At 43.6% G+C, this 23,410-nt stretch overlaps 1 protein-coding gene across 1 annotated transcript in view; it reads left to right on the forward strand.

The window, feature by feature from the left end:
* The window catches only part of TECPR1 (tectonin beta-propeller repeat containing 1), a 163,510-nt gene extending 156,189 nt beyond the window's left edge, over window positions 1-7,321 (forward strand). The window contains exon 26 of the mRNA XM_082260923.1: window positions 6,716-7,321. Within this exon, the coding sequence (XP_082117049.1) occupies window positions 6,716-6,874 (159 nt within the window). The 3' untranslated portion in view covers window positions 6,875-7,321. The remainder of the gene's footprint in view (window positions 1-6,715) is intronic.
* Window positions 7,322-23,410: the final 16,089 nt, after the last annotated feature.

Below are 23,410 nucleotides of genomic sequence, written 5' to 3' on the forward strand. Positions count from 1 at the left end.
GTATATGGTGGCGGGTTCCCTGCTGAAACCGGTGTTCGCCTCAGTGATGGTCTCTCAGACTATCGCAGAATTGGCCAAGGTGCTTAGGCGCACTCTGGTAGCAGAGTCGGTTTCTGCTGCTGCGCTGGACATGTTGAATCAAATGCCACAGGCTTTGATGTACCTGTGTGATGCGGCTTTGGACGAGGCTCCTTTGGTCGCACGTCTATCTGCGGTCAGGATTGCAATCCGCCGCATTATTTGGCTGAAAAGCTGGTCGGCCGACCGCGCTTCTAAGAAGACAGTGTCTGACATCCCTTATGTGGGGGATCGTCTTTTTGGTGACTCTCTGGATGAGCTGATCAAGGGGCTTACTGGGGGTAAGAGCACTCTCTTGCCTCAAGTCTTGAAAGGTAAATCTCCCTACACTAAGCGGGGTCCCTTCTTTAAGACTAACCGGGGGTCCTTTCGTGCCTTCGGGGCACAGGAAAAGGGTAAGTCCTTCAGGGCCCCCGGTGGTCACAAGAAATTTTGGGCAGGTTAGCCCAAAACGGGTCAAGCTGGGCAGGCAACCCAGTCCACCCCTTCCTGAAGGGACGCCCTCACCCGTATCAGGGGTGGGGGGACATCTGCGTTGTTTTCCTGAGCCGTGGCTGTCCGACATTCAGGACTCCCGATCGTTTCCAGGGTCTACAACGGGCTGCCCTGTACGAGTGCAGCTGGACAACGCCACAGCGGTGGCGTACATCAATCATCAGGGGGGCACCAGGAGTGCCCGAGCGGCCAGGGAAGTGGCCGAGATTCTGTCTTGGGCTGAATCGCATGTTACGGTGATTTCGGCTGTCCACCTTCCAGGTGTGGAAAACTGGCAGGTGGACTATCCGAGTCGCCAGACCCTGGACAAGGGGGAATGGTCCTTACACCCGGAGGTGTTTCACCTTCTGTGTATCCGGTGGAGGTCTCCGGACGTGGATCTGTTCGCATCCCGTCTCAACAAAAAAGTGGAAAGGTTTGTGGCTCTGGCGGACGCCTGGGACGCGTTAGTGGTGCCGTGGTATCAGCTGATATATGCCTTTCCTCCGATTCAAATGTTGTCCAGGTTCCTCCGCAGGTTAGCCTCGGAACGGATGCTGGTGATTCTGGTAGCTCCAGACTGGCCGCGTCGGTCTTGGTACGCGGACAGTATGCAGATGGTTGTCGAGCCTACCTGGCGGCTTCCACTAAGAAACGATCTTCTGTCTCAGGGACCGATCTTCTATCCTGCTTTACAGTCGCTTGCTTTGACGGCTTGGCTGTTGAAAGCCAAGTCTTGAGAGACAGGAGTACTCCGTCGGCTGCCATTCCTATTTTGCTAAAAGCTAGAAAAGCTTCCTCTGGGAAGATTTATCATCGCACCTGGAGGGCATATTTTGCCTGGTGTGAGTCACAAGGTCTTCTCAGTGGCCTTTTCAGTGGCAAGGGTTTTGGCCTTCCTACATACTAAGGTGGATCAGCGCCTGGTGCTGACCACGATCAAAGGTCAATTGTCGGCCTTGGCCATTCTTTTATGCACCCTTTGGCGTCTAATTCCTTGATTCACACCTTTTATTCACAGGTGCGTCATCTGGCTCCCCCGAGGAAGGCTCCCTTACCTCCCTGGGAACTGAATCTAGTTCTGTCCGTTTTACGACCTCCCTTTGAGAACATCAGAGGGATCCCTCTGCCTGTGTTGTCACAGAAAGTTGCCTTTCTAGTGGCGATCACATCTGCTCGCAGAGTGTCTGAGTTGGCGGCTCTGTCTTGCTGCTCCCCTATCTGGTTGTTCATAGGGATAAAGTGGTCTTGCGACCAAATCAGTCTTTTCTTCCTAAGGTGGTTTCAGCCTTCCACCTCAATGAGGATATTGTGTTGCCTTCGCTTTGTGCGAAGCCTAAGCATCCAAAGGAATTTGCCTTGCATTCCTTGGACTTGGTCCGGGCGATCAAGGTTTACCTTTCCGCCACGGACTCTTTCCGGAAGTCGAATTGTCTGTTTGTACTTCCTGAAGGACCTCGGAAGGGTACAGCGGCGTCTGCGGCAACCATTTCCTAATGGATCAGACAGACGATTGTGCACGCCTATTCGATTAAGGGTCTGGTTCCTCCCTTCCCTGTTAAGGCGCACTCTACTAGAGCGGTTAGTGCATATTGGCCTTTTCGCCACCAGGCGTCGGTGGCTCAGGTGTGCAAAGCGGCGACCTGGTCGTCTGTACACACCTTTTCTAAGTTTTACAAACTTGATGTGTTGGTATCCTCGGATGCTTCTTTTGGCCACAAGGTTTTGAGTGTGGCAGTGGTTTAAAGAGACATGTTATTTTTTTTTTTTATTAATGTCTCTTAGTCATGGGGTTTAGTTACATAGTTACATAGTTGCATAGTAGGTGAGGTTGAATAAAGACAATAGTCCATCCAGTTCAACCTGTATAGGTGTGTGTGGCTGTAATCATCTCACATAGCCCTGAATGTTCTGATCCTTGAGATGTACGTCTGAGTCTTTTGAAAGCCACCATACTTCCCGCAGAAACCACCTCTTGTGGTAGAGAATTCCACAATCTTGTAGCCCTAACAGTAAAGAACCCCCCACGTTGCCTGAGGTTAAAACGCTTCTCCTCTAATCGCATTGCATGCCCTCGAGTCCTCATGCAATCCCTTCGACTGAATAGCTGTTTGTCTATGCCGAGATCTCCATTGAGATATTTATAAATTGCTATCATGTCTCCCCTCAGGCGTCTCTTCTCCAGGGAGAATAAATCAAGCGATTTGCAGGCGCTCTTCATAATTAAGGTCCTCCAATCCCCTAATCAGTTTAGTTGCCCTTCTCTGGACTCTCTCCAGCTCCAACACATCTCTCCTGAGGACTGGCGACCAGAACTGGACAGAGTACTCCAGATGCGGTCGGACCAGAGTTTTATAAAGTTGAAGGATTATAGTCTTATCTCTGGAATACATCCCTTTCTTTATGCATGCTAATATTCTGCTGGCTTTGGCAGCTGCCGCTTGACATTGCATGCTATTGCCTAATCTATCATCAACCAAGACTCCCAGATCTTTCTCCATTTTTGATTTCCCCAAAGGTTCCCCCCTAACATGTATTGTGCTTTTATGTTTTTAGTCCCCAAGTGCAAAACCTTACACTTCTCCACATTAAACCTCATTTTCCATGTCGTTGCCCACTCCGTTATTTTGTCCAGGTCATTCTGTAGGATATCTGCTTCATGCTCAGCAGTTATTGCCCTGCCCAATTTTGTGTCATCTGCAAAAATTGATATCGAACTACTGATCCCGTCCTCAATGCTGTTTATGAATAAATTGAACAAGGTTGGTCCCAGGACTGAGCCTTGGGGGACCCCGCTTACCACCTCAGACCAGTCTTAGTATGCGCTGTTTATTACCACCCTTTGGACATGCCCTTTTAGCCAGTTCCGTATCGAAGAGCAAACCCTGCTGTCGATACCTGCAGACCTTATTTGGTAGATTAAGCGCTTGTGGGGAACTGTATCAAACGCCTTAGTGAAATCCAGGTACACCACATCCACTGGTCTGCCCCTATCTAGCTCACAGCTCACCTCCTCGTAGAATGTTAAGAGATTGGTTTGACAAGAACGCCCATTTGTAAACCCGTGCTGATTACTGCTGATGATGTTGTTGTCTTTAGCAAACTCTACGATATAGTCCCTTATCATCCCCTCCAGAAGTTTACATACTATCGATGTCAAACTGACAGGCCTATAATTTCCTGGGATATGCCTCTGCCCCTTTTTGAATATCGGAATCACGTTAGCTTTCCTCCAATCCCCTGGTACATCTCCTGTCCTAATACTGTCAGCAAAGATCAGGAACAGTGGTCTAGATATAACCTTACTGAGTTCCTTGAGAACTCTCGGATGTACGCCATCCGGGCCTGGTGATTTGTTTATCCAGCCTTTCCCTGATTACACCCTCTGTTAGCCATAGTGGCAAGTCCTGTGTATTACTACTAACGATACAGTCAAGGTCAGTGTACCCCTCCTTTTCTGTGTAAAGACTGACGAGAAAAAAGCATTCAGCACGGTTGCCTTTTCAATGTCCTCTGTAACCATCCTCCCATCATCGTCAATTATGTGTGCAATATGCTCTGCTCTAGTTTTTTTGCTGTTGATATATTTAAAGAATTTCTTTGGGTTTTTTTTACTATCCTCCGCTATTTGTCTCTCAAAGTTGATTTTAGCCATTTTGATTTTGTATTTACTTTTCTTATTTGCCTCCTTGTATTGCTCGAAAGCCGATACTGTGCCCTCTGATTTATATTTCTTGAAGGCCATGTTTTTCCCCCTAATAAGTTTTTTTATCGCTACGGTTTAGCCAGCCAGGTTTGGCTTTGTCTCTTCTAGATGCATTTGCTTAATATGTTCCTAAAGCATTCCCATTTTTCCTCAGTGGTCAGTGATCCCAGGGTTTGGTCCCAGTTTACCCTTTCCATCAATGAGTACAATTTTGGAAAGTTTGCCCTTCTGAAGTTAAGGGTTCTTATGTTCCCCTCTTGCCTTATATTGTTATTTACTCTAAATGTGATCATCCTGTGATCGCTAGAGCCCAGGTTGTCCTGGACTCCTACCTCCGAGATTAGGTCCAGGGTTTATTTCATTTTTTCCTGGGTTAGCTGCTGTTGAGCTTTACTTACCCCACTGGTTCAGTTCAGTTTTTTCTCTGACCTGGGTGCTGCATTGCCTATTTTAAGGTTGCGTCTTCCCACCCCTCACATCTACACTGCTTTGGGACGTCCCAATCGTGAAGACTGTATGAATGGGCGGCGACTGTCAGAGGACGTAAGAGAAAATAGAATTTTTGAAAAATCTTACCGTAAAATTCTTTTCTGAGTCCTCTGACAGTCACCACCCCCGCCCCTCTCTTTGGGGTTGACGGTTTTTCATGGACTGCTTGCTACCTAACTGGATTAGAGTGGTACTGGCTTGAGGATATAGGCCAAGGGGATGGCCCCCTGTGGGTGTGTCTATATGTTAATGTTTGTTGTATTAACAAAATTACTGCCTAGCTTGCTCCTGCAGAGAAGGCCAATACCCAATCGTGAAGACTGTATGAATGGGCAGCGACTGTCAGAGGACTCAGAGAAAATAATTTTATGGTAAGATTTTACAAAAATTCTATTTTTTCAGTTAACTGCCTTTCCTAAAATCTTCTACTTACCTGTATTTGCTCCTCCCAGATCCCTTAACCTGTATTTGCTCCTCCCAGATACACACTGTGCAAAAACATACCAGTTATTCCTATGCAGAGGCTCTCCATCCCTTGGATACATATTAGCTTCTGCATATGTGGCAGATAGGTGTCATTATTACAACATAACAGTCTCATACAGCACATTGTAATAGCACAGTTGATGTATGTCATCTTACAAATAAAAATATCATGGGAAGCTCAACTATCAGTGTTCATTGAGACTTGTTTATTGGAATTATGGAAATGATCACCATCTAGTGTAGCATATAGTTCTATCTGAATTTACCATAGAAACCAGAGATTCGTTGCAATGGTTTGTTCATGTTACATTTACTACCTAAAGAAAAGAAAAGGCCCTTCTTTATATGAGGCTCTATTGTGCCTGACATACATTTTTAATTTCACTTTCATTCTTGTGAGGATTGCAGAGGTACGTGAGAAGCACAATAATTAAAAAGAAAGTCTTTAAAACTCCAGCAGAATGAACAACAATGATAACTTTGTTAGTGTAGGATGTAAAACCTAGCTAACATTTTTCGGGAGTTAGGGCTTCCTTTTTTTGCAGGCTTTGGTAGCATTAGATCTGCCAGTTTTCGTCACTGTAAGTGAAACAGACACTCCTGAACACCAGTATCACATTGTATGAAGTACTCACAACCAACAGATTTAACACAATCAAAGCCCTAAAAAAGTGGGCTCTAATCCACTGAAAAGTTTTGGCTTTGTTTTATGTCCTACACCAGTAAAGTGAAGACTGTTCCCCAATTGGCTGGAATTCCCAAAACATTTCTTACTTGCCTCTGTAATTTTCATATAATGGAGTGTGTCCACTCCTTTTGCGTTTGAGATGCTACAGACCTATCAACAAGGTCTGGCATTCACCCCCCCCCCCCTATATACACCATTAATTTCATTTTCATTCTGTCTGTGGTGTGTTTTAAAAGTCCATATGAGAACATTTTAGTGTTCATTTATTCCCCGTTCACACTGATCGCAACTTTGAAATTGTGCTACTTCACTTGAAGTAGCTCTACTTCAAAGTAATGATACTTCAGGTGGCACTTGGAAGACATCTGTGTGACTTCATGCACATATGTCTATGCAAGTCGCACAGATTTGACCACTTCCAATGCGGACAATAGGGTGCGACTTGTCATGTGTTTTGAAACTGTCAAATCACATGACAAGTCACACAGGTGTGACTGGGGGCTTAGAGCTGCTGCAATAATGCAGAGTACACTTGTACCTCTATACTTTATACTAGTTTCTTAAAGTCAGAAGCTAAATGCTGAGATATACAGCCTCTTGAGGATGCAGATTTTGTATGAACAACAGAGCAGGTAAAGGAACTTAAATGGGGTTGCAGTCAGAGGTGGCAGCACCATTATTATATTTGAAACCGTTAAGAAATAAAAATGAAATTAGTTTAAAACATATACGTTTGTGGTTACATCTTATTGGACAATGCAAAAATAAATCATGCTATTTTGTGTCTTTTACAGGGAGGTTGGGTGCATGTCACTGTCAGGGGAAATACTGGGTATTATAATGTCCAACAATCCAAAACCGACTCCATTCCACCACTGGACACCCATGAAGGAGATAAGGAAGAAGCCTCATGCTCTACACAGTCAACTGATCCTGCGGCAACCAGTTCTTAGAATAGACAGGCACATTCCATAACACCTTGCAACATAGTGATAACTTCTTTGTAGTGTGTGTATGCTGAAGGTATTTTGGTTTTATTTATTATTAATGTGAACCTTCAAGTTGAATTCCCTATGTTTGCTTACTTCAAAAATGTGAAGGAGATGTAAGCATGCTGATTTTACCGTGGCAGGGGCACAAGGGAGGTTTGTGACTCACACATTAATCTCCGCTTTCTGCAGTGTTCTGTGTAGCTGAACCCTTGCCACGTTTATTTTTATAAAAGTAGCCATAGACAGGCAGATGCTGTGCAGAAAATGACAAGTGGAGAGAGATCTGGGAGTCCTTAAGCAAGAAAGTGGAGTGCTGGGACCCACTGGGACTCTCTTATTCATGTCATGCATAGTTCTTTGCTTGGAAAGTGAAGGATCACACCTGCTCACAGGGTGCTTTTCACAGCAGGTTGTGATTATGAGCAACTTCTAGAAGTTTAGAAGTGGTCTAATTGCAATGAAGGAGGTAAAAGTGTTAGTTGGTTGAGTTTGTTTATACCAACCGCTTCAGTTAGATTATCTTCAGTAACAACCACACATCAAATTGATCAGCAGGTTAAGCTTTTTTGGCAAGTTTTTCACCAATCTCAACCTATCCTAATTAAATCAATCTTGACTCTGTCCTTTTCCAGCATTCCGGTTGGTCCAATATGTCCAAATGTGATGGATGGCCTTACTGGCCAGTGAGAAGTGGTAGGACCAAGCTTTGCTTTTATAGGTAGAGCAAGATTTGTTTATACCTTAAGTTTTCTATAGTGTATGAATCTACTGATTTTTTTAAATGTGGTTTTACAGAGGATAACCTCTTAATTTTCCATGGCGTTATAGCATATAAAGGACATTGGCCTCCGCTCTGGACGATACAGCAATTATTTACTTTTTCAGTATGGTGTTAGTCCCATGCCATCCTAATGGCCAAAGTGCCCCTTTCTGCCTCTGCCAGAGACTTCCCCAACATGGGTAGCTTTGCTGATATCTGTGCTGCGTTTATTAAAGCACTCAGAATAATTTGACCACGTGTTTCCCACTGTGTCAAAGAAGGGATCTTCTTGGTGGATGGGGTTGTTAGCCTCCCATTATCATTGGTTATTCCATCTTTGGCAGAATTTCGGGACGAATGTGATGTTTTTCACATTTCAGCAGACAACATCAACCAATGGATCTCTAGGAAAACAGCTGTTGGCTGGATTGACCTTTTAAGTGATGAAAGCCCCCTGAGATAACAGTCCCTGGATGTGTCTGCTGGGGACATAGATATTACATGTCTTCATTTCTGAGTAACACTTGGTCAAAAGAAAGATGATTAAATTACGGGATTGTAGATGAATATCTGCCCACCATCCAATGTCTATGGCCATCTCTAGCATGGCTTACAGCTAGTGTTTGTGAATGTGATTTACAAGGTAGCAAAGGTTTGATCTAAATTACACCACTATGAAGTCCTGCCATTATAGTATTTGTACACTGCATGGTTCCTGCTGTGTTAAACTACTGGAAACAAGAAAAATAACTAATGCTAGTTAGATTTTTCTTACAATAGAAGATTTCAGTTATGAAAGGTGTTTATTTTGTTTCTGTAGACGTTCAATAAATTATATGGACAGAATGAAATTAAATCCTATAGCCAAGTTACCTAATTGTGCTGCTTAGAAAACCTATTATAAAACTAGAACGTGTTTCAAGAAAATGGCACCCCCAGTGGCCATGGGGTATGTTTTTTTTAATAGGAATATGTTATTTTATGCCATTAAATCTCAGGTTAAAGCACTTTAACCTTTGGTATAAGTTTTGTTTATGTGTTGTACTGGGTCTCATGAATAAAAAAAAGATCTAAAAGGAAAGTGTCAGCATTGCCCACACCAACCTGCAACAATTTACACTACGTACATGATGTGTATTTTTTTACACTACAAAAAAAAAACAAGAAATTGGTTTCTGGGGACAATAGAGACACTTCCCATGTGTATATATGATATAATGTATTCTTTGATGTACCAAATGTTTTGGTAAATTTGGCATGTAAATATTTGTGTGTGTGTGTGTGTGTTATTTTGTGTAGGTGTGTGTAGGTTATTTTATTTATATCTGAAAATGAAGTTTTTATTTGGACCATACAAACCTGTACATGTGAAGAGTGGAACAGACTGTTGCACAGAACAATATATTTATAGCATTTAGAGTGAAAGACCCTTTAAAGACTAGTAGTCCTAATATACAAAACTGGTTCTTAAAATACAAAACAGGTTTTTATGTTTGCCTTCACTGTAGGCAATTTAATTTATTACCTAGGTATTTCATAAAATAAAGTAGTATATTTTATCTTACCGGGCCAGTCAGTCATATTTAAAAAGCAATTTTAAGCAACTGAAGCTGAGGATAAAAAAAAAAAAAAGTACATATATTGAATTTATATTTATAGATGTATTACTTAATTTAGTATATCTTAACCCAAACAGAAAAGTGTAATGCATTGCAGATACTAGTCCTTAGATGTGGTGGCTACATTAGTTTTCTTTCTTTAGCATAAGTCTATTTTCAAACAAATACCTGTTGATCTTGATAGGGATCCAGTGTTCTTGCTTGTAACTTTCTTATACCGAACTGAAATTTTTATCTTATCAGTTTTGTTTCAGCTATACAGCACCTCCTCCCTATGTAATGGAGATGATGGGAGAGAAAGGTTTTTGTAGTCCAAGTCAGGAAAGCAGAGTAGCGTGATCACTCTGCTCCTCCATAGATGCAGTATAGTAAGTGAGCATTGTGAGCATGGGGTGTTACTGACAGGATCGCCAGGTGAAAATAAAGAAAAATACGTCTTAAAAAAGGAAACTAATGCAGGCAGTACATCTAAAGCTGCATTATATAACATTTTTGATTTTGGGTTCAGATACTTTAATTTGAGTTGTCCGTATTCTTTGTACTCAGTACATAGCTCACTCCGAGCCTGTGGTTTGGATTCTAAATCTTCCTTTCAGTTACTGGTGGCTGTGAGAATTTTTAAAATTACATTGGTTCTATACACACTGTTGCCAAAAAGCTGTGGACACCTGACCGTCACATCTATGCAGTATGAGCTTGTTAGACATCCCATTCCAAAATCATGATCATTAGTTTTGAGACCCCCTTCTCCTTCTCTTTGGTCTATAACTTCCTTCACTCTTGTAGGAAGGCTTTTAACAAGATGTTGGAATCAGTGGAACTCTGTCCCTATTAAACCAAAAGAGCATTACTGAGGCCAGGCACTGATGTTTGACATGAAAACATGGTTTGCAATAAGCATTTCCTTTCACCCCAAAGGTGTTCAGTAGTGTTGCAATCTGGGTTTTCTGCAGGTTTATGTAAATTTCTCCACACCAAGCAATGGAGGATATTTTACTAAAACTGAAGCGTGCAAAATCTGGTGCAGCTATGCAAAGAAACCAATTTGCTTCCAGGTTTTATTACCAAGGCTTAATTGAACAAGCTGAAGTAAGAAGCCAATTGGCTACAATGCACAGCTGCACTCTAGATTCTGAGTGCATCAGTTCTAGTAAATCCACCCCAATGTCTTTCTGGAGCTTGCTTTGTGCCTTGAGACACAGACTTGAAACATAAAAGGGCTTTCCATAAACTGTTGCTACATGGTTGTTAGAGCACAATTGTCTATAATGTCTTTGTATGCCGTAGCATTACCAGTACTCTTCAGTGGGAATACCTGAACACAATAATTTGGACATGTGTCTACATACTTTTGGGCATCTAGTGTATATGTGAGGAATTGGGAAACAGGGATTCAGCTTCTGTGTCACAAATGGAGTTCACCGCTCACCAGATTACTAGGAAAGGGGGAGTGGAGTCAACGTTGCACTATAGCAATACTACCTGGATGAAAACTGAAGTAACAAGCAGGTAGATTCTGCCCCTTATATGTATCTCAAGGTTGACATTTGACTAGAGTATGCTAATTTGGTCCCTGCTGGCCTCACTTTATCATTAGCAATGTAATGGTATGTATTACAATATACTGCATAATGCACAATGTTAGAATAAAATCTACATATTTTTACAAATAATTGCCTGTTACACAGCATTAATAATAAAATATTGTCATTTTGGTTGATATTTTTTTACTTAAAGGAGAACCTTAGGCAATTGTTAAAACACTCCATTTAATTGTATATTGATTGTAAAACTGCTAAACTTATTTTTATACAGAGCTTTGTGTAGTTCATCTTTATATTAATTTCTCATACTCTTCGTCAACTTTCTTAATGAGCTACTGTAAGGAGAGCGTTGATGGAGAACATTTTCAGTTTAGATAGTCTTTTCATCTGCAGCTCTGACAGTCTGATGTTTGTCAATGAAGGATATGTTTAGGCAGTTCAGTAATTTGCCAGGAGGTAAGGCTATAACTGATATCATTTCAGAAAAATGTGATCACACTTCTCAAGGTAAAGCAGCATTATAGAAATTGAGCAGATAGAGCCTTGCATATTTTTTGTTTATTTGACATGTCCACTAAATATTAAGTTATTGCTGGTTGATCTGCAGTATACACAGATATAAATAAAAATCAGGCATAACATTCCAGCCTGCCAAATCCTTTATAATATGGATGTCCATGTCCCAGTATCTGCCAATATTGCATGATTGTGCCAAAATATTTATGTTGGGCAACAGTCTAGTCCCATGTAGTGCTGCATTTACTCATAGTCATTGTCATTACAACTGCCTGAAACTTCCACTGTAAAGAATAAGTGCACTTTTGAAATACTTTAGATCTTTAACATTCAGGTAATATCAATCAAGTTATTAAAGGTAATCCTTTTCCTTTCTCATTCTGTCGCCAGAAATCTTCCTTGCAGTTCAGACTTTATGCTTGATGTCTGGCTCGTGAACATCTACAGTTCCCTTTTCTTTTCTCTCCTCTTAATCTCATATATTTTCAGCCAAAGATTTTGGATCAAACCTGCTCTATATATTAGAAGAAATGTATTTCCAGATATGCAGACAACTGCCAATTGGGAAAAATGGGCACAAATAAGAAGCAGTAATTTTTTAAGGCAAAGGTGCACTTAATCTTTAACATTGATAACTATAACACAAACTGACTTTAAATTAAAAAAACAATGTCCTATATACCTAAATCTATACGTCCATAACCTAATTCTAACCATTGCCCTAACATCCTCCCTGCCACAATCCTAAAACTCAACCAATCCACTAAAATGAACGCTTAAAGCCAAACTTCAACCAAAATGTCTTGTTTTAATTTTGACAGGGTACAACCTCTGTCATGTTTTTATTTAAGGTCTGTTTTCTCCACTCGGGAGATTTCACCTAATTTCCAAATACTGCAGCAAAACATTTGTTTTCTATAAAAAGAAGAAAGATTAGAACCTCTGTCTGGTTTTAATTTCAGTATGTGTCTTCCTGTGTCAGTGACAACAGCCCTCTTTTCTTTCCTTTCTTGTTCTGTTGTCACACGAAAGTGTGGCACAGTCTCTTAAATCTCTTGAGTCATGAAAAGCAATCAAAACCTAAATGATTTACTCTTCAAAATGTCATATAAAAATGAAAAATGTTTTGGCTGGAATTGGGCTTTAACATTTAACAATCCCTAACATTTAACTTAGCCTAAAATGTAATATCTAACCTGATTCTAACACTTAACCTTTAACTTCACCCTATTCCTAAAAGAACCTTAAAAATGAACGCTTAATGTTTAACTTCACATGTGATCCCCTAACAAAAATGGACCTTATCACCAATTTTATTCACGTCATATCATCACAGTTCCACCCCAAATGCTGTGATACCCAATCCTTAGCATTGGGTCAAACTGCTTCATGTGTTCTACAAACTGGCAGCAGGCCTGGGACTACTACACAACTACAGAAAAAATTACCTATTGCATACATTGCATAACTACGATTTATTAACTCTATGCCAAACACTGCCTACTAGAGTCTGTGCTGATAGCCTGTACCACTTGCACACAGATATGTAACTCTATGAAGAGGCCAGAAATGTTAAACTGCTTGAAACCATCAAATGTAGAAAATGCAAAATTTGGAGCAAAAAATGAAGAACTTGTTATTTATTGTCAGCACTGTTTACCTTAAATGTTTTGTTTTGTTTTTTATTGTATCAAACCACTGTTCATTGTCCTCCATGTGCAGCAGATTTGTATTCAATGTCTTTGTGTTTTTAATAACCAGCATGAAAAATGTTTTGTTGATATCCATGTAGTCTACTCTCCAGCCTCTATCAAACAATAAACTAGATCTGCCTGCTTCAGTCACTGTATTCCAGAGTATTTTTTAAGACTATTCTCAGCAGGGACCTGCAAAAGGCCAACAGAGAGCACCTAACCTGGTATGTATGTGAAAAACATGTTAATGAAGCCAAATAATATAGATTTGCCGTCATGAGTGAAAGGGTGGCCGTACACAATCTATTAGCTAGGAAAGGTGGTTGTTCTTTCCCTGCAGATAGTGGCCAGTACACGGGTCAAACCAAACATTTGAGGTCAGTAGAATTTTTATCATATTTTTACACACTTTGCAGGGAGCAGAAACCGCAAGATCGCTGTTCCCTGTACACACAGTTCTGTGTTTTTGTAAACACAAAACTCTGTGTGATTGGACACAGCCGATCAGCTGACTTCAGCCAAAATCGTTGATTAGGTTGAACACAGCACAAGTCGGCAGGGGGGGGGGGGGGCGCGCATGTATGCTGCTGAACCCAGAAGAAAGAGCCGATGTACAGGTATGTGATAGTGCCTGCACCTGTTGCCCGCTCACAGTATATTTACTGTGAGCGGTCGGCATGTGGAGAAAAAAAAAAAAATGACCCTTAGAATCACTTTAAAATAATGCCTGGTGTTCCTAAAATAAAGGACTGTATTTAGGCACTTTTTGTTAAAGGGTGACAAGGCTCTGTCCCTTCTTCCTAATTCAGATCTTGCATTGTCACCATTTTACACAGACTTCTGATGGGGAGAAGCATAAGTGGCTGCGCCAGTGCACATTGCACGTGCATGTTTCACCATTGTCGCTATAAAGAAATCTACCTTGAGGAATGCCATAAGGCTATTGCTGGAATTCATGTATGTAGACAGAAAATAGGGTGGAAAATTGTGAAAAACGATTTTCTCTTTCATTTGCTGACGGGCAGAGCTCCATGTCTTCTAGACCATTGGGCTTTATGCTGCTCTCTCTTCAGGAGACCTTTTTGGTTACGCCCCTGAGGCAGTCCCAGAGCGTATACCATCACTTCCTGCTTTAGGACTTCAGTTTTTTCTGCCTAGTCAGGAGTAAGGACCTGGCTCTCTGCTGGGATCTGCGGTCCTGGCATTTTTTCCTTTTTAAATTAAATTTTTTCCTTTTTCTTTATTGCAGTCTGGCCTGCGAGTGTGCGACCCAACTATTAGCTCTGTGCTAGGTTGGCCACGACATAGTCCCACTGGACGGGGGCTGCCCAGCGAGCGAAACACCTCGCGAGGTCGCATAGCCCTGGTCACGACAGCAGTCACACGTACCTCAGGCTGCAGCACCCCCATTCCAAATTGGTACGGTGGACGGCTGGGAGTAACGCCCACCTGGTGTAGTGCGTAGTGTCCCCCCTCCTTTTTTACAGAATTGATGGGGTGGTCGCGGGCCCTCCCTGGGGGTGGTAGGCCCCCTCATTTTGTCCCCCCCCTCATGTTTTTTCCTTGGTCTCCACAGCGAGGTTCCTCCTGCATAGGTTGTTCTCGCCTGCCCCCTGTCCCCCCTTTTAGGCCCTTTTGGGGGGGCACGGGTGCATTTGGGTAGGGGGGCTTGTCTGGTGTTGGGCCGGAGAGTGGTGGGTGGGGTGCCGCTGTCGGCCCCCCTTTTGGGGGTGTCTGTACCTTGGTGCTGCGGTGGGGTCCCTGGGGGGTCCCCTGCTGGTGTCTGCTTTTTTTCCTGGGGCCCCGGGTCCCGTGTGGCGCCGCCATTTAAAATTCTGTATTCCCGGCTTCTGCGGCCATGTTTGTGTAGTCCAGCAGCCATGTTTTTGGTTTCCCCATAAAGAATAACGGCGGCCATTTTCTTGTAGTCTGAGGCAGGGTGTGCTGTTGGGGCCTCTAGTGTTAGTGTCTGCGCTTCCTCTTTTTCCCATCGCAGTGTGGCAGACTGTATGGCACTCTCTAGCTCAAAGTGGTGAATCTCTGGGGGTATAGGATACTTGCTCTGCTATATACTGCGCCGCGGGTGCGCTGATTCTTGTGGTGCTCCAGCGGTGCCGGGGGGTCCCGTTATTTTTTTTTAGTTTGTGCGTGGCTCCGCTTAACCCTTCATTGCCATTGGAGCCTCTGGAGTGTGTATCACCACCTGACCCACTCCTGGAAGCTGCGGGACCCTCTGGGTCTCAGTCTGCCCTTTTGGCGGGCATAACGGCAGCCCTGCAGTCACTACTATCCTCCTGCAAAGGAGGCTTAGCAAGAAGCCCCCCCCCCCCCGCCTTCACCAGTATTCTCTGCCTCCTCAGAGTCTGAGGTGGATATAGCCGGCGGACGAAAGTCAGCCCATAGGGTCTGTGTCCACACTCACTGTGTGCTCTAATAGTGAGGATGAGTCCTCCTCCGCAGCTCCGCATGAAAAAGCGCTGCTGGAGGTCCTAGTTGTGTCAGTGCAGGAAACTTTAAAGTTGGAAAACTCAGCGGAGTCGGCGACGCCAGTGCAGTTTGGCACCCGCAAATCTTCCAAAGTAATTAAGGTGTTCCCCTTTCCTGCCTATTTTGACGAGATTGTCACTAGTCAGTGGGGTTCCCCGAAATGCATGGTTAAAAAAACCTAAGCGTTTCGCTAGGAGATATCCTTTTGAGGAGTCTCTTCTGAAGAAACTGACAATTCCAACGTTGGTGGACACTCAGGTTTCCAGGATACATAATGCCACACTTTTGCTGGTAGAGGATTCTCCGTCCTTTAAGGACCCCGTTTACAAGAGAGCTGAGGCTCTGGTCCATTACCTTTTCACCGTGGCTGGTTCAATTTTGAGACCGGTGTTTGCTATCACCTTGGTATCTCAGACCTTAACTGAATGGGCAAAGATTTTACGCTAGGATCTGAAAGGGAATCAACACCCTCCTGAGCTGACGTATCAGTTGATCCAGGGCCTACAGTACATTTGTGATGCATCTTTGGATGCGGCCCCCTTAGCCGCCAGGGTATCTGTGATGGCGGGGATTCTTCGCTGCATGATATGGTTGAAGTACTGATCGGCTGACCAGGCTTCAAAAAAGGTACTGACTGATCTACCTTTTGTAGGTGACCGCTTGTTTAGGCCCTCTATGGAAGAGATCATTAAGGGTCTTATGGGAGGTAAGAGTACATTGCTCCCGCAGGTTGCTAGGGGCAAGGAACCTCTTTGTCAACATGGTCCTTTTTTCTCAGCTCACAAGCGGCCCTTTCATCCGTCTGGATCACAGGAAAAGGGTTAGAGATCCACCCGTAACTTTGTAGGAAGCTCAAGGAGACCCTGGAATCGAAAGTCTAAAGCGGGCACTTCTGGTTCCGCAGACAAGCCTTCACCAGCCTGAAGGGGCACCTAACCCCACAATGGACAGATCGTCTGCAGGGACGCCCTGTGCGGTTACAATCGGACAATGCTATGGCTGTGGCATATGTTAATCATCAAGTGAGCACAATGAGTGCCTTGGGGGCCGGGAAGTGGCCGGTATCTTGAGGTGGGCAGAACTATATGTTCTGGCCCTCTCTGCTGTGCACATTCCGGGGGTAGAGAATTGGCAAGCGGACTATCTCAGTCGGTAGACGTTGTTTCAGGGAGAATGGTCTCTTCACCCGGACTTGTTTCATCAACTGTGCCTTCGGTGGAGGACTCCCGATGTGGACCTGCTGGCCTCTCGTCTCAACAGGAAGGTGCAGAGATTCGTGTCAAGGTCTAAGAATCCTCTGGCCGATGCCCCAGACACCCTGGTCGCCCCCTGGGGACAGTATTGTCTGATTTACGCCTTTCCTCCAATACAACTTCTGTCAAGACTGCTATGCAGAATCAAGGTAGAAGGGATTCCAGTTGTTCTTGTGGCACCAGACTGGCCTCGCCGGTCTTGGTATGCAGGCCTGGTAAGGCTGGTAGCAGACGTCCCTTGGAAACTTCCTCTCAGGGACCAATCTTCCATCGCTGGTTTTTAACGGCCTGACTATTGAAAGCCAGGTGCTGAAGGACAGAGGGCTGTCGAAGTCGGTGATTCCTACACTGTTGAAAGCTAGGAAATCTACTTCCAGGAAGGTTCATCATTGAGTTTGGAAGGAGGTACATTACTTGGTGTGAGTCTCGAGTGGGTTTCTCCCTGTTCCTTTTCTGTGTCTCGCCTGAGTTTCTACAACTAGGTGTAGATCAATGTTTGGTTCTGGGCACCATCAAGGGCCAGATTTCCGCTTTTGTCATATTTTTCCAAAGGCCGTTGGCGGCGAAGTCCTTGGTTCACACTTTTATGCAGGGAGTTCACCATCTGCCTCCGCCGGTGAGATCCCTGGTGCCTTTGTGGGACCTCAATTTGGTACTCTCGGTCCTTCAAAAGCCTCCCTTTGAAAATATTAGAGAACTTCCTGTGCTCACTCTGTTGCAGGAGGTGGCCTTCTTAGTTGATATTACTTCCGCATGTAGGGTGTCGGAGTTGGCTGCGTTGTCCTGTTGGTCACCTTAACTAGTGATTCATAGGGACAAAGTAGTGTTGTGACTGTGACGGATCACCCTGTCCCTGGATTGTAAACCCCTTCGTGTCATTTTCCTATGAGTTTGGGACATTGCCTTTTATTTCATTTTATGTTCACTTTATTCATCTTCTGAACAACTGAAGATGGCAGGACTCACGACACACTGCTAATGTCATCGGCTCAGCCACATTGTTAAATATGCAAATACTGTCTGTCTTTTGAGATGGAATGTGTATTGTGCTAAGTATTCCTGTTCCATTGTTAGATGTTAATGACCTTGCATTGTTCTGGCCAGGTGGCTAGATAATTCTTTTAGGGTTTATTCTGTTCCTGTATACAAATCTATCTGCATATGCTAATGCAATCAGACTCATCTGACCTGATAGTGTATATAATGTGTGTGTGTGTGTGGGTTCAATAAACAGATCTTCTTGCTTACCCTCAACATAGAGTCTCATCTCATGTTTGTGGGAGAAGGCTATATCAGCTCTATCTCTCTTCTGATTGGATCGCTAAATCACTAGCTCTGGTAATAGCGGTTCCTGCTCTACTCTACAGCATCCCTCCCACTAGGGGGGAGAGAACATCTCTGGCAGCGAAACCCCTATTTCCATCGGGGCGGCCGCTACAACTGGTGGCAGCAGTGGTATCTGAAGTGGTTACTGTGTCTGGTGGAGTGCTTGGAGCCCTCGGGAAGCATTAGGAGCATTTGTCAATGGAGGTACCTTGTCGGGGTGCTGGTTGATCCGTTACAGTGACCTTTTAGAAGTTCCTTCTCAAGGTTGTCTCAGGGTTTCATTTGAATGAAGATATACTGTTGCCGTTCTTATGTCCTATGCTGAAACAGCTTAAGGAAATTGCTTAACATTCCTTGGATGTGGTCAGGGCGATTCAGGTGTACCTGACGGTGACTGAACCGATTCGAAAATCCAATTCTTTGTTCTTACGGATGGACCTTGTAAGGGAGGGGCAGGCCGCATCTGCTGCGACCATTTTCAAGTGGATCAGGCAGACGGTGGTGCAGGCCTATTCCATTAAGGGTCAGGTTCCTCCTTTCTCTGTTAAAGCGCATTCTACCAGGGCACTTAGTGCCTCCAGGGCCTTCCATCATCAGGCATCAGTGGTTCAGGTGTGCAAGGCGGCTACGTGGTCGTCTGTACACACGTTCACAACGTTTTATAAGGTGGATGTACTTGCATCTTCCGATGCAGCGTTTGGCCCCAAAGTTTTACAGGCTGCGGTTGCAGAGGCTTCCGCTTCATGAGGGTGTAATTTTTTCCCTGGTGGTGAGCTCCAGTTGTTACTAGTTGAGCTCCTTTTTTTTTACCTGGTTGGCTATGTTTAGCCTTGTTGGGAATTTTACGTATTGCTGTGTTTTTCCCACCCCTCATATTGATATTTCTTTGGGACATCCCAATGGTCTAGAAGACATGTAGCTGTGTACCTCAGTGCATGAAAGAGAAAACTGTATTTTTGTCTTACCGTAAAATCCTTTTCTCTGAGGTTTACGGACGGACACAGCACCCGCCCCTCTGTTGGGTTGAGTTGCTCTTCTGACATAAAAACTGAAGTCCTATAGCAGGAAGTGATGGTATACCCCCCTGGGACTGCCTCAGGGGCGTAACCAAAAAGGTTTCCCCCTAGTCCTACTCCTGTTTTTAGGGCAGCATAAAACCCAATGGTCTAGAAAACATGGAGCTGTGTCCGTCAGTGAACCTCAGAGAAAATAGTTTTTCAGGAAGACAAAAATCCAGTTTATTTTTTTAAGTGCTATTGTTTGTAATGCACAGTGCTTTAGAAACAAAATGTCATTGGCTGATTCATACTTGTCTGTTTTGATGCAGAAAAACTCTTGAACTTTGGTGCATTCAAAAAATGCATGTCAAGTAGAAATCCTATTCTTTTGAATGTGCCTGGTTCCCTTCTGTGCACTGCTTTTTAGTGTAAAAAATGATATGGGCTTATTTACACATACATGTGTGCACGCTGCATGCATTCCATCTACTTTAGGCTGTAGCTGTATGGAGAAGGGACATTTGCATGTTTCAGAACCCCAAATATATGACTTCAGTTCAATAATTGAAAAACTTTATTAAATGTTTAACTTTTCCTATGATGGTATCAGCACACATCTCTGTGCCAACTGGCTAATACACCATGAAAAGGAAATGCAGATTGATCAAACAAGATTTTCCCTAACAAGAAAGCCAGAAGGCAAACAGTGATTTAATGTAACAGCAGAAGCCAGCACGCACATCAGCAAGGTGCCCATATATCCTAATCACTTCCAGACTGTCAGTTGGCAGCGAGTATCATCCGTTGTGTACCCCTCTGGCAAGAGGAAGGCTACATACTCCTCATCTTCTTGACATTTCTTTGAACGTTTAACGTAACTAGTTGGTTAGCATTTGCAATTATTTGGTTTGAAAATTAAATCCTCTGTACAGATCCTGTTCATAAGAGCTTTGTCCACATCCCCTGCCAAAAAAAGAAAAGTAATATTATTTTCTGATGTCACTTGTCTGTACCAGCACAGAATTAGGCTCATCACCTGTAGACTTATTAAATACAGGATGTACAATTTCTATGTGCAAAGTGTAGTAACTCAAAGCAACCAATTAGAAACAATTTCTTAAAGTAAATGTACTGTATATCCCAACTAAATCACTTTAGTTTGTTAAAGCACAGTGTATAATAATCAACTACTATTTTTGACTAAAACTTTTGTTTTCATCTTTTTTCAGTCTTTGTTGCATCTCTTTGCTTTTTGCAGCCACTTCTGACAATATGCATGCATTCATGGCTACTTGGCATTTCTCAGGGCCATGGTGACAACAGTGTACCATGCCTGTGCAATGTATTTTGAAACAGCAACTTGTAGTTTCTATTGGAAGCCAATGTGACAGGATGAAAATGTAGGAGCACTACTGGTAGTACGGGACAGTGCACTGTTTACCTACAACAGGAAGTAGCTGAACAGGGACCTTAAAGTGTTAATAAAACGAGGACCCAGCATTCACTATAAAACCAGGAACCAGCATTCACTATATCTGGTCTCCCACAGTACACAGAATATGGAAATGCAATTATTCTAGTAAATATAAACTGCTAAATACCTTCAGCAGTTTATAACTGAAAAATTGTATTTAAATTGTAATTAAATACTTACCGTAATTTTCCTTTCCTGATGCCAATCCATGGCAGCATACATATGATATAGCTTCGCTCCTATATCCACTCACAGGACCTGTTTAAATCTATAAAAGTCTGACGAGCAACCTCCCCCATTCTCCGTAAAAATAACAAGATCAAAAAAGGGAGGGTTCGTATGCTGCCATGGACTGGCGTCCGGAAAGGAAGGTTACGGTAAGTATTTGATACTTGAATTTTCCTGATTCCAACATGGCAGCATACATATGATAAATACCTAACTAAACAGGGAGGGAAAGAATGTATAATCAAACTTTATTAAACTGGACATGGAAGTCTGGACCGTCTATCCATTGAAGTCCATTGATTTATGAGCCCCTGGATCTACCCTGTAGCGCCTAAAGCAGGTGCCCTGCGCCAATCAGCCTGCTGCTTTGCAGATGTCTCCATAGACAAATGCCCGAATTTAAAGATGTCAAAATGGGCCGAGCTGATTGACCCTGTATCACTTCTGGAGGCTCTTGCCTGGCTGCACTGTAAGTTTTCTGGATGACCTTGACTCTCCAAGATGACAAGGTTTTGCTGTAGGTTCCTCCTGTAAATTTGCCTGATGGAAACACAAACAGCCTTCCAAAGGATTTTAACTAGGAAGCTGCTTGAAGGTAGGCATTTTGGACGTGGTACATCCAGTGTAGGTTATGTACTGTCTCTACCGGAAAAGATTAAACCAACATTTTATTTCTATGATAAAAACAGAAGCCACCTTGAGAACAAATGTGTTCGAGGAGCACAGGCCCCAACTTGTCTGGAAAGGAATAAGATGTAGGACTCTGTAGCTCCAAGTACTTGCAAATCTAAAACTCTACCCCTTGGAGTTATCGAGGGACACTGCCTCTCAAGTGAAGTCCCACTGAGGACTGCTTTCTGATGATGCAAACAGAGTCCTGGCAAGGAAATCCAGGACCAGAATAAAAACCTACTGGGGAATGTTATTCCTCCTCAGGACAAAGTTTCTAAACAACCGTGAAGCATTCCCCTGGCAGCTCACATGCCCATTTTCCCTGGTGAAAGCTGAAATTTGAGCCCTTATGGAACTAGGCTTAGCACCAAATCCAGATCCATGTGAAGAAATGATAGTAACTTAGCAAGCTCCGGGTTGCTCACGCTGAGACTTCTGAGTAAATAGCATTTGTTGACGTGCTTTCTGGAACCGTGCCAAGATTGAAACACTTCCAGAAGACGGTCCAAGTCCTCCAATCCTTCCCCCTCAATTTCCAGTCTATCGTGGGACAGGTGTTTTGGAAACACTGGTAGTTCAAGTGCTTGGCCCTGACTAGGTTCCATAGCTAGGGTAAACCCAAGGCCTGCAGGCCAATTGACATGCTTAATATCATAGTGAGACCCTCAGACAACAGTCTCCCCTGGAACTTCATGACCATAGGCAGTAGAGGAAAGGCATCTGGTAGGTGAATATTCGTTTGGTGAGTGAAGGCGTCCTTGTGAAAGGATGATGACGCAAACGGACTCAGCTGAGGGTGGCCCCATACTTGAGTGATATGGGCTAGATCTTCCAATTAAAGACCAATTTATTGTTAACCAAGTGCTGGCATCAGTGGTGATGATGGCCCTTGCACACTTCCATTCGCTCTTGAAATTTTCCATTCTGGCAAAAGGATCTTGAGTCCTGGAATGTAGAGTGGACAAAACTACCAGAGAGAACTCACCAGAGCCTCCACCTCCTTTGAGGAGGAAGGCCAGACTAACCAATCATTGCTGCTGGAATAGTGCTTAGCGTTGGGATGTACATGTGACTTTTAATTGTGACCAATAAAGAGTGTTAAACATTCCAAGAATGTGTGCCGCTCTATAAAACTAAAACACTGTTATACGGCAATCAAGAGCCGACTCTGAGCACCATCCATCGGCACAGCAAACTGAGGACATCCAGGGTTGAGCAGCAGTAAGTCTCTTGAAATAGTCAAAACTTCTGGCCAGAGGGAAAAGCTTGTCATCATACAAGCACTTACGACCACCCTGCCTGAGGATGGGTTTGTTGACCAAGGATTGGGCTTTAAAGCCCCCTTCATTGTCACTGAATGCAGCACTGCCTTGGGGAAGATTGATAACATTAAATGCTACTTCATCCACAAAATCTGCCGAGCACTCAAGCTTACCAAGAGCACTAATAATCTGCCCTTTCAGCGGCCCGTTGTCCACACTGCACTTGTCATGACATGGAAAAGGTTTTTAAGCTTGACTTTAAAGCAGAGCTCCAATCAAAAGGGGAATCTGCCTCCTCCTCCCCCTCTGCTGCCACATTCGGCACCTTTTAGGGGGGAGGGGGAGCAGGTACCTGGTTTTTACAGGTACCCGCTCCCACTTCCAGCTGACTTGGCCGCATAGAGCTCAGCTAGAAGTTCGGCCCCCTTTCCTCACAGAGCGCAGCACGATTCGCTCATGCGCAGTAGGTAACCGGCTGTGAAGCTGCAAGTTCCCCTTGGTGGAGATGGCAGCATCTGATAGCTGATTGAAAAATCTGTTCAGGTGATGACACCACTGGATTGCTGGACAGGTAAATGTCCTAATATTAAAAGTCAGCAGCTACAGTATTTGTACTGACTTATTTTTTTTTTGCAGGGGCCTGGAGCTCCAATTTAAGAAAGAG

This window comes from Pelophylax lessonae (assembly GCF_965119305.1).
Source record: "Pelophylax lessonae genome assembly, chromosome: 6".
Taxonomy (NCBI): domain Eukaryota; kingdom Metazoa; phylum Chordata; class Amphibia; order Anura; family Ranidae; genus Pelophylax; species Pelophylax lessonae.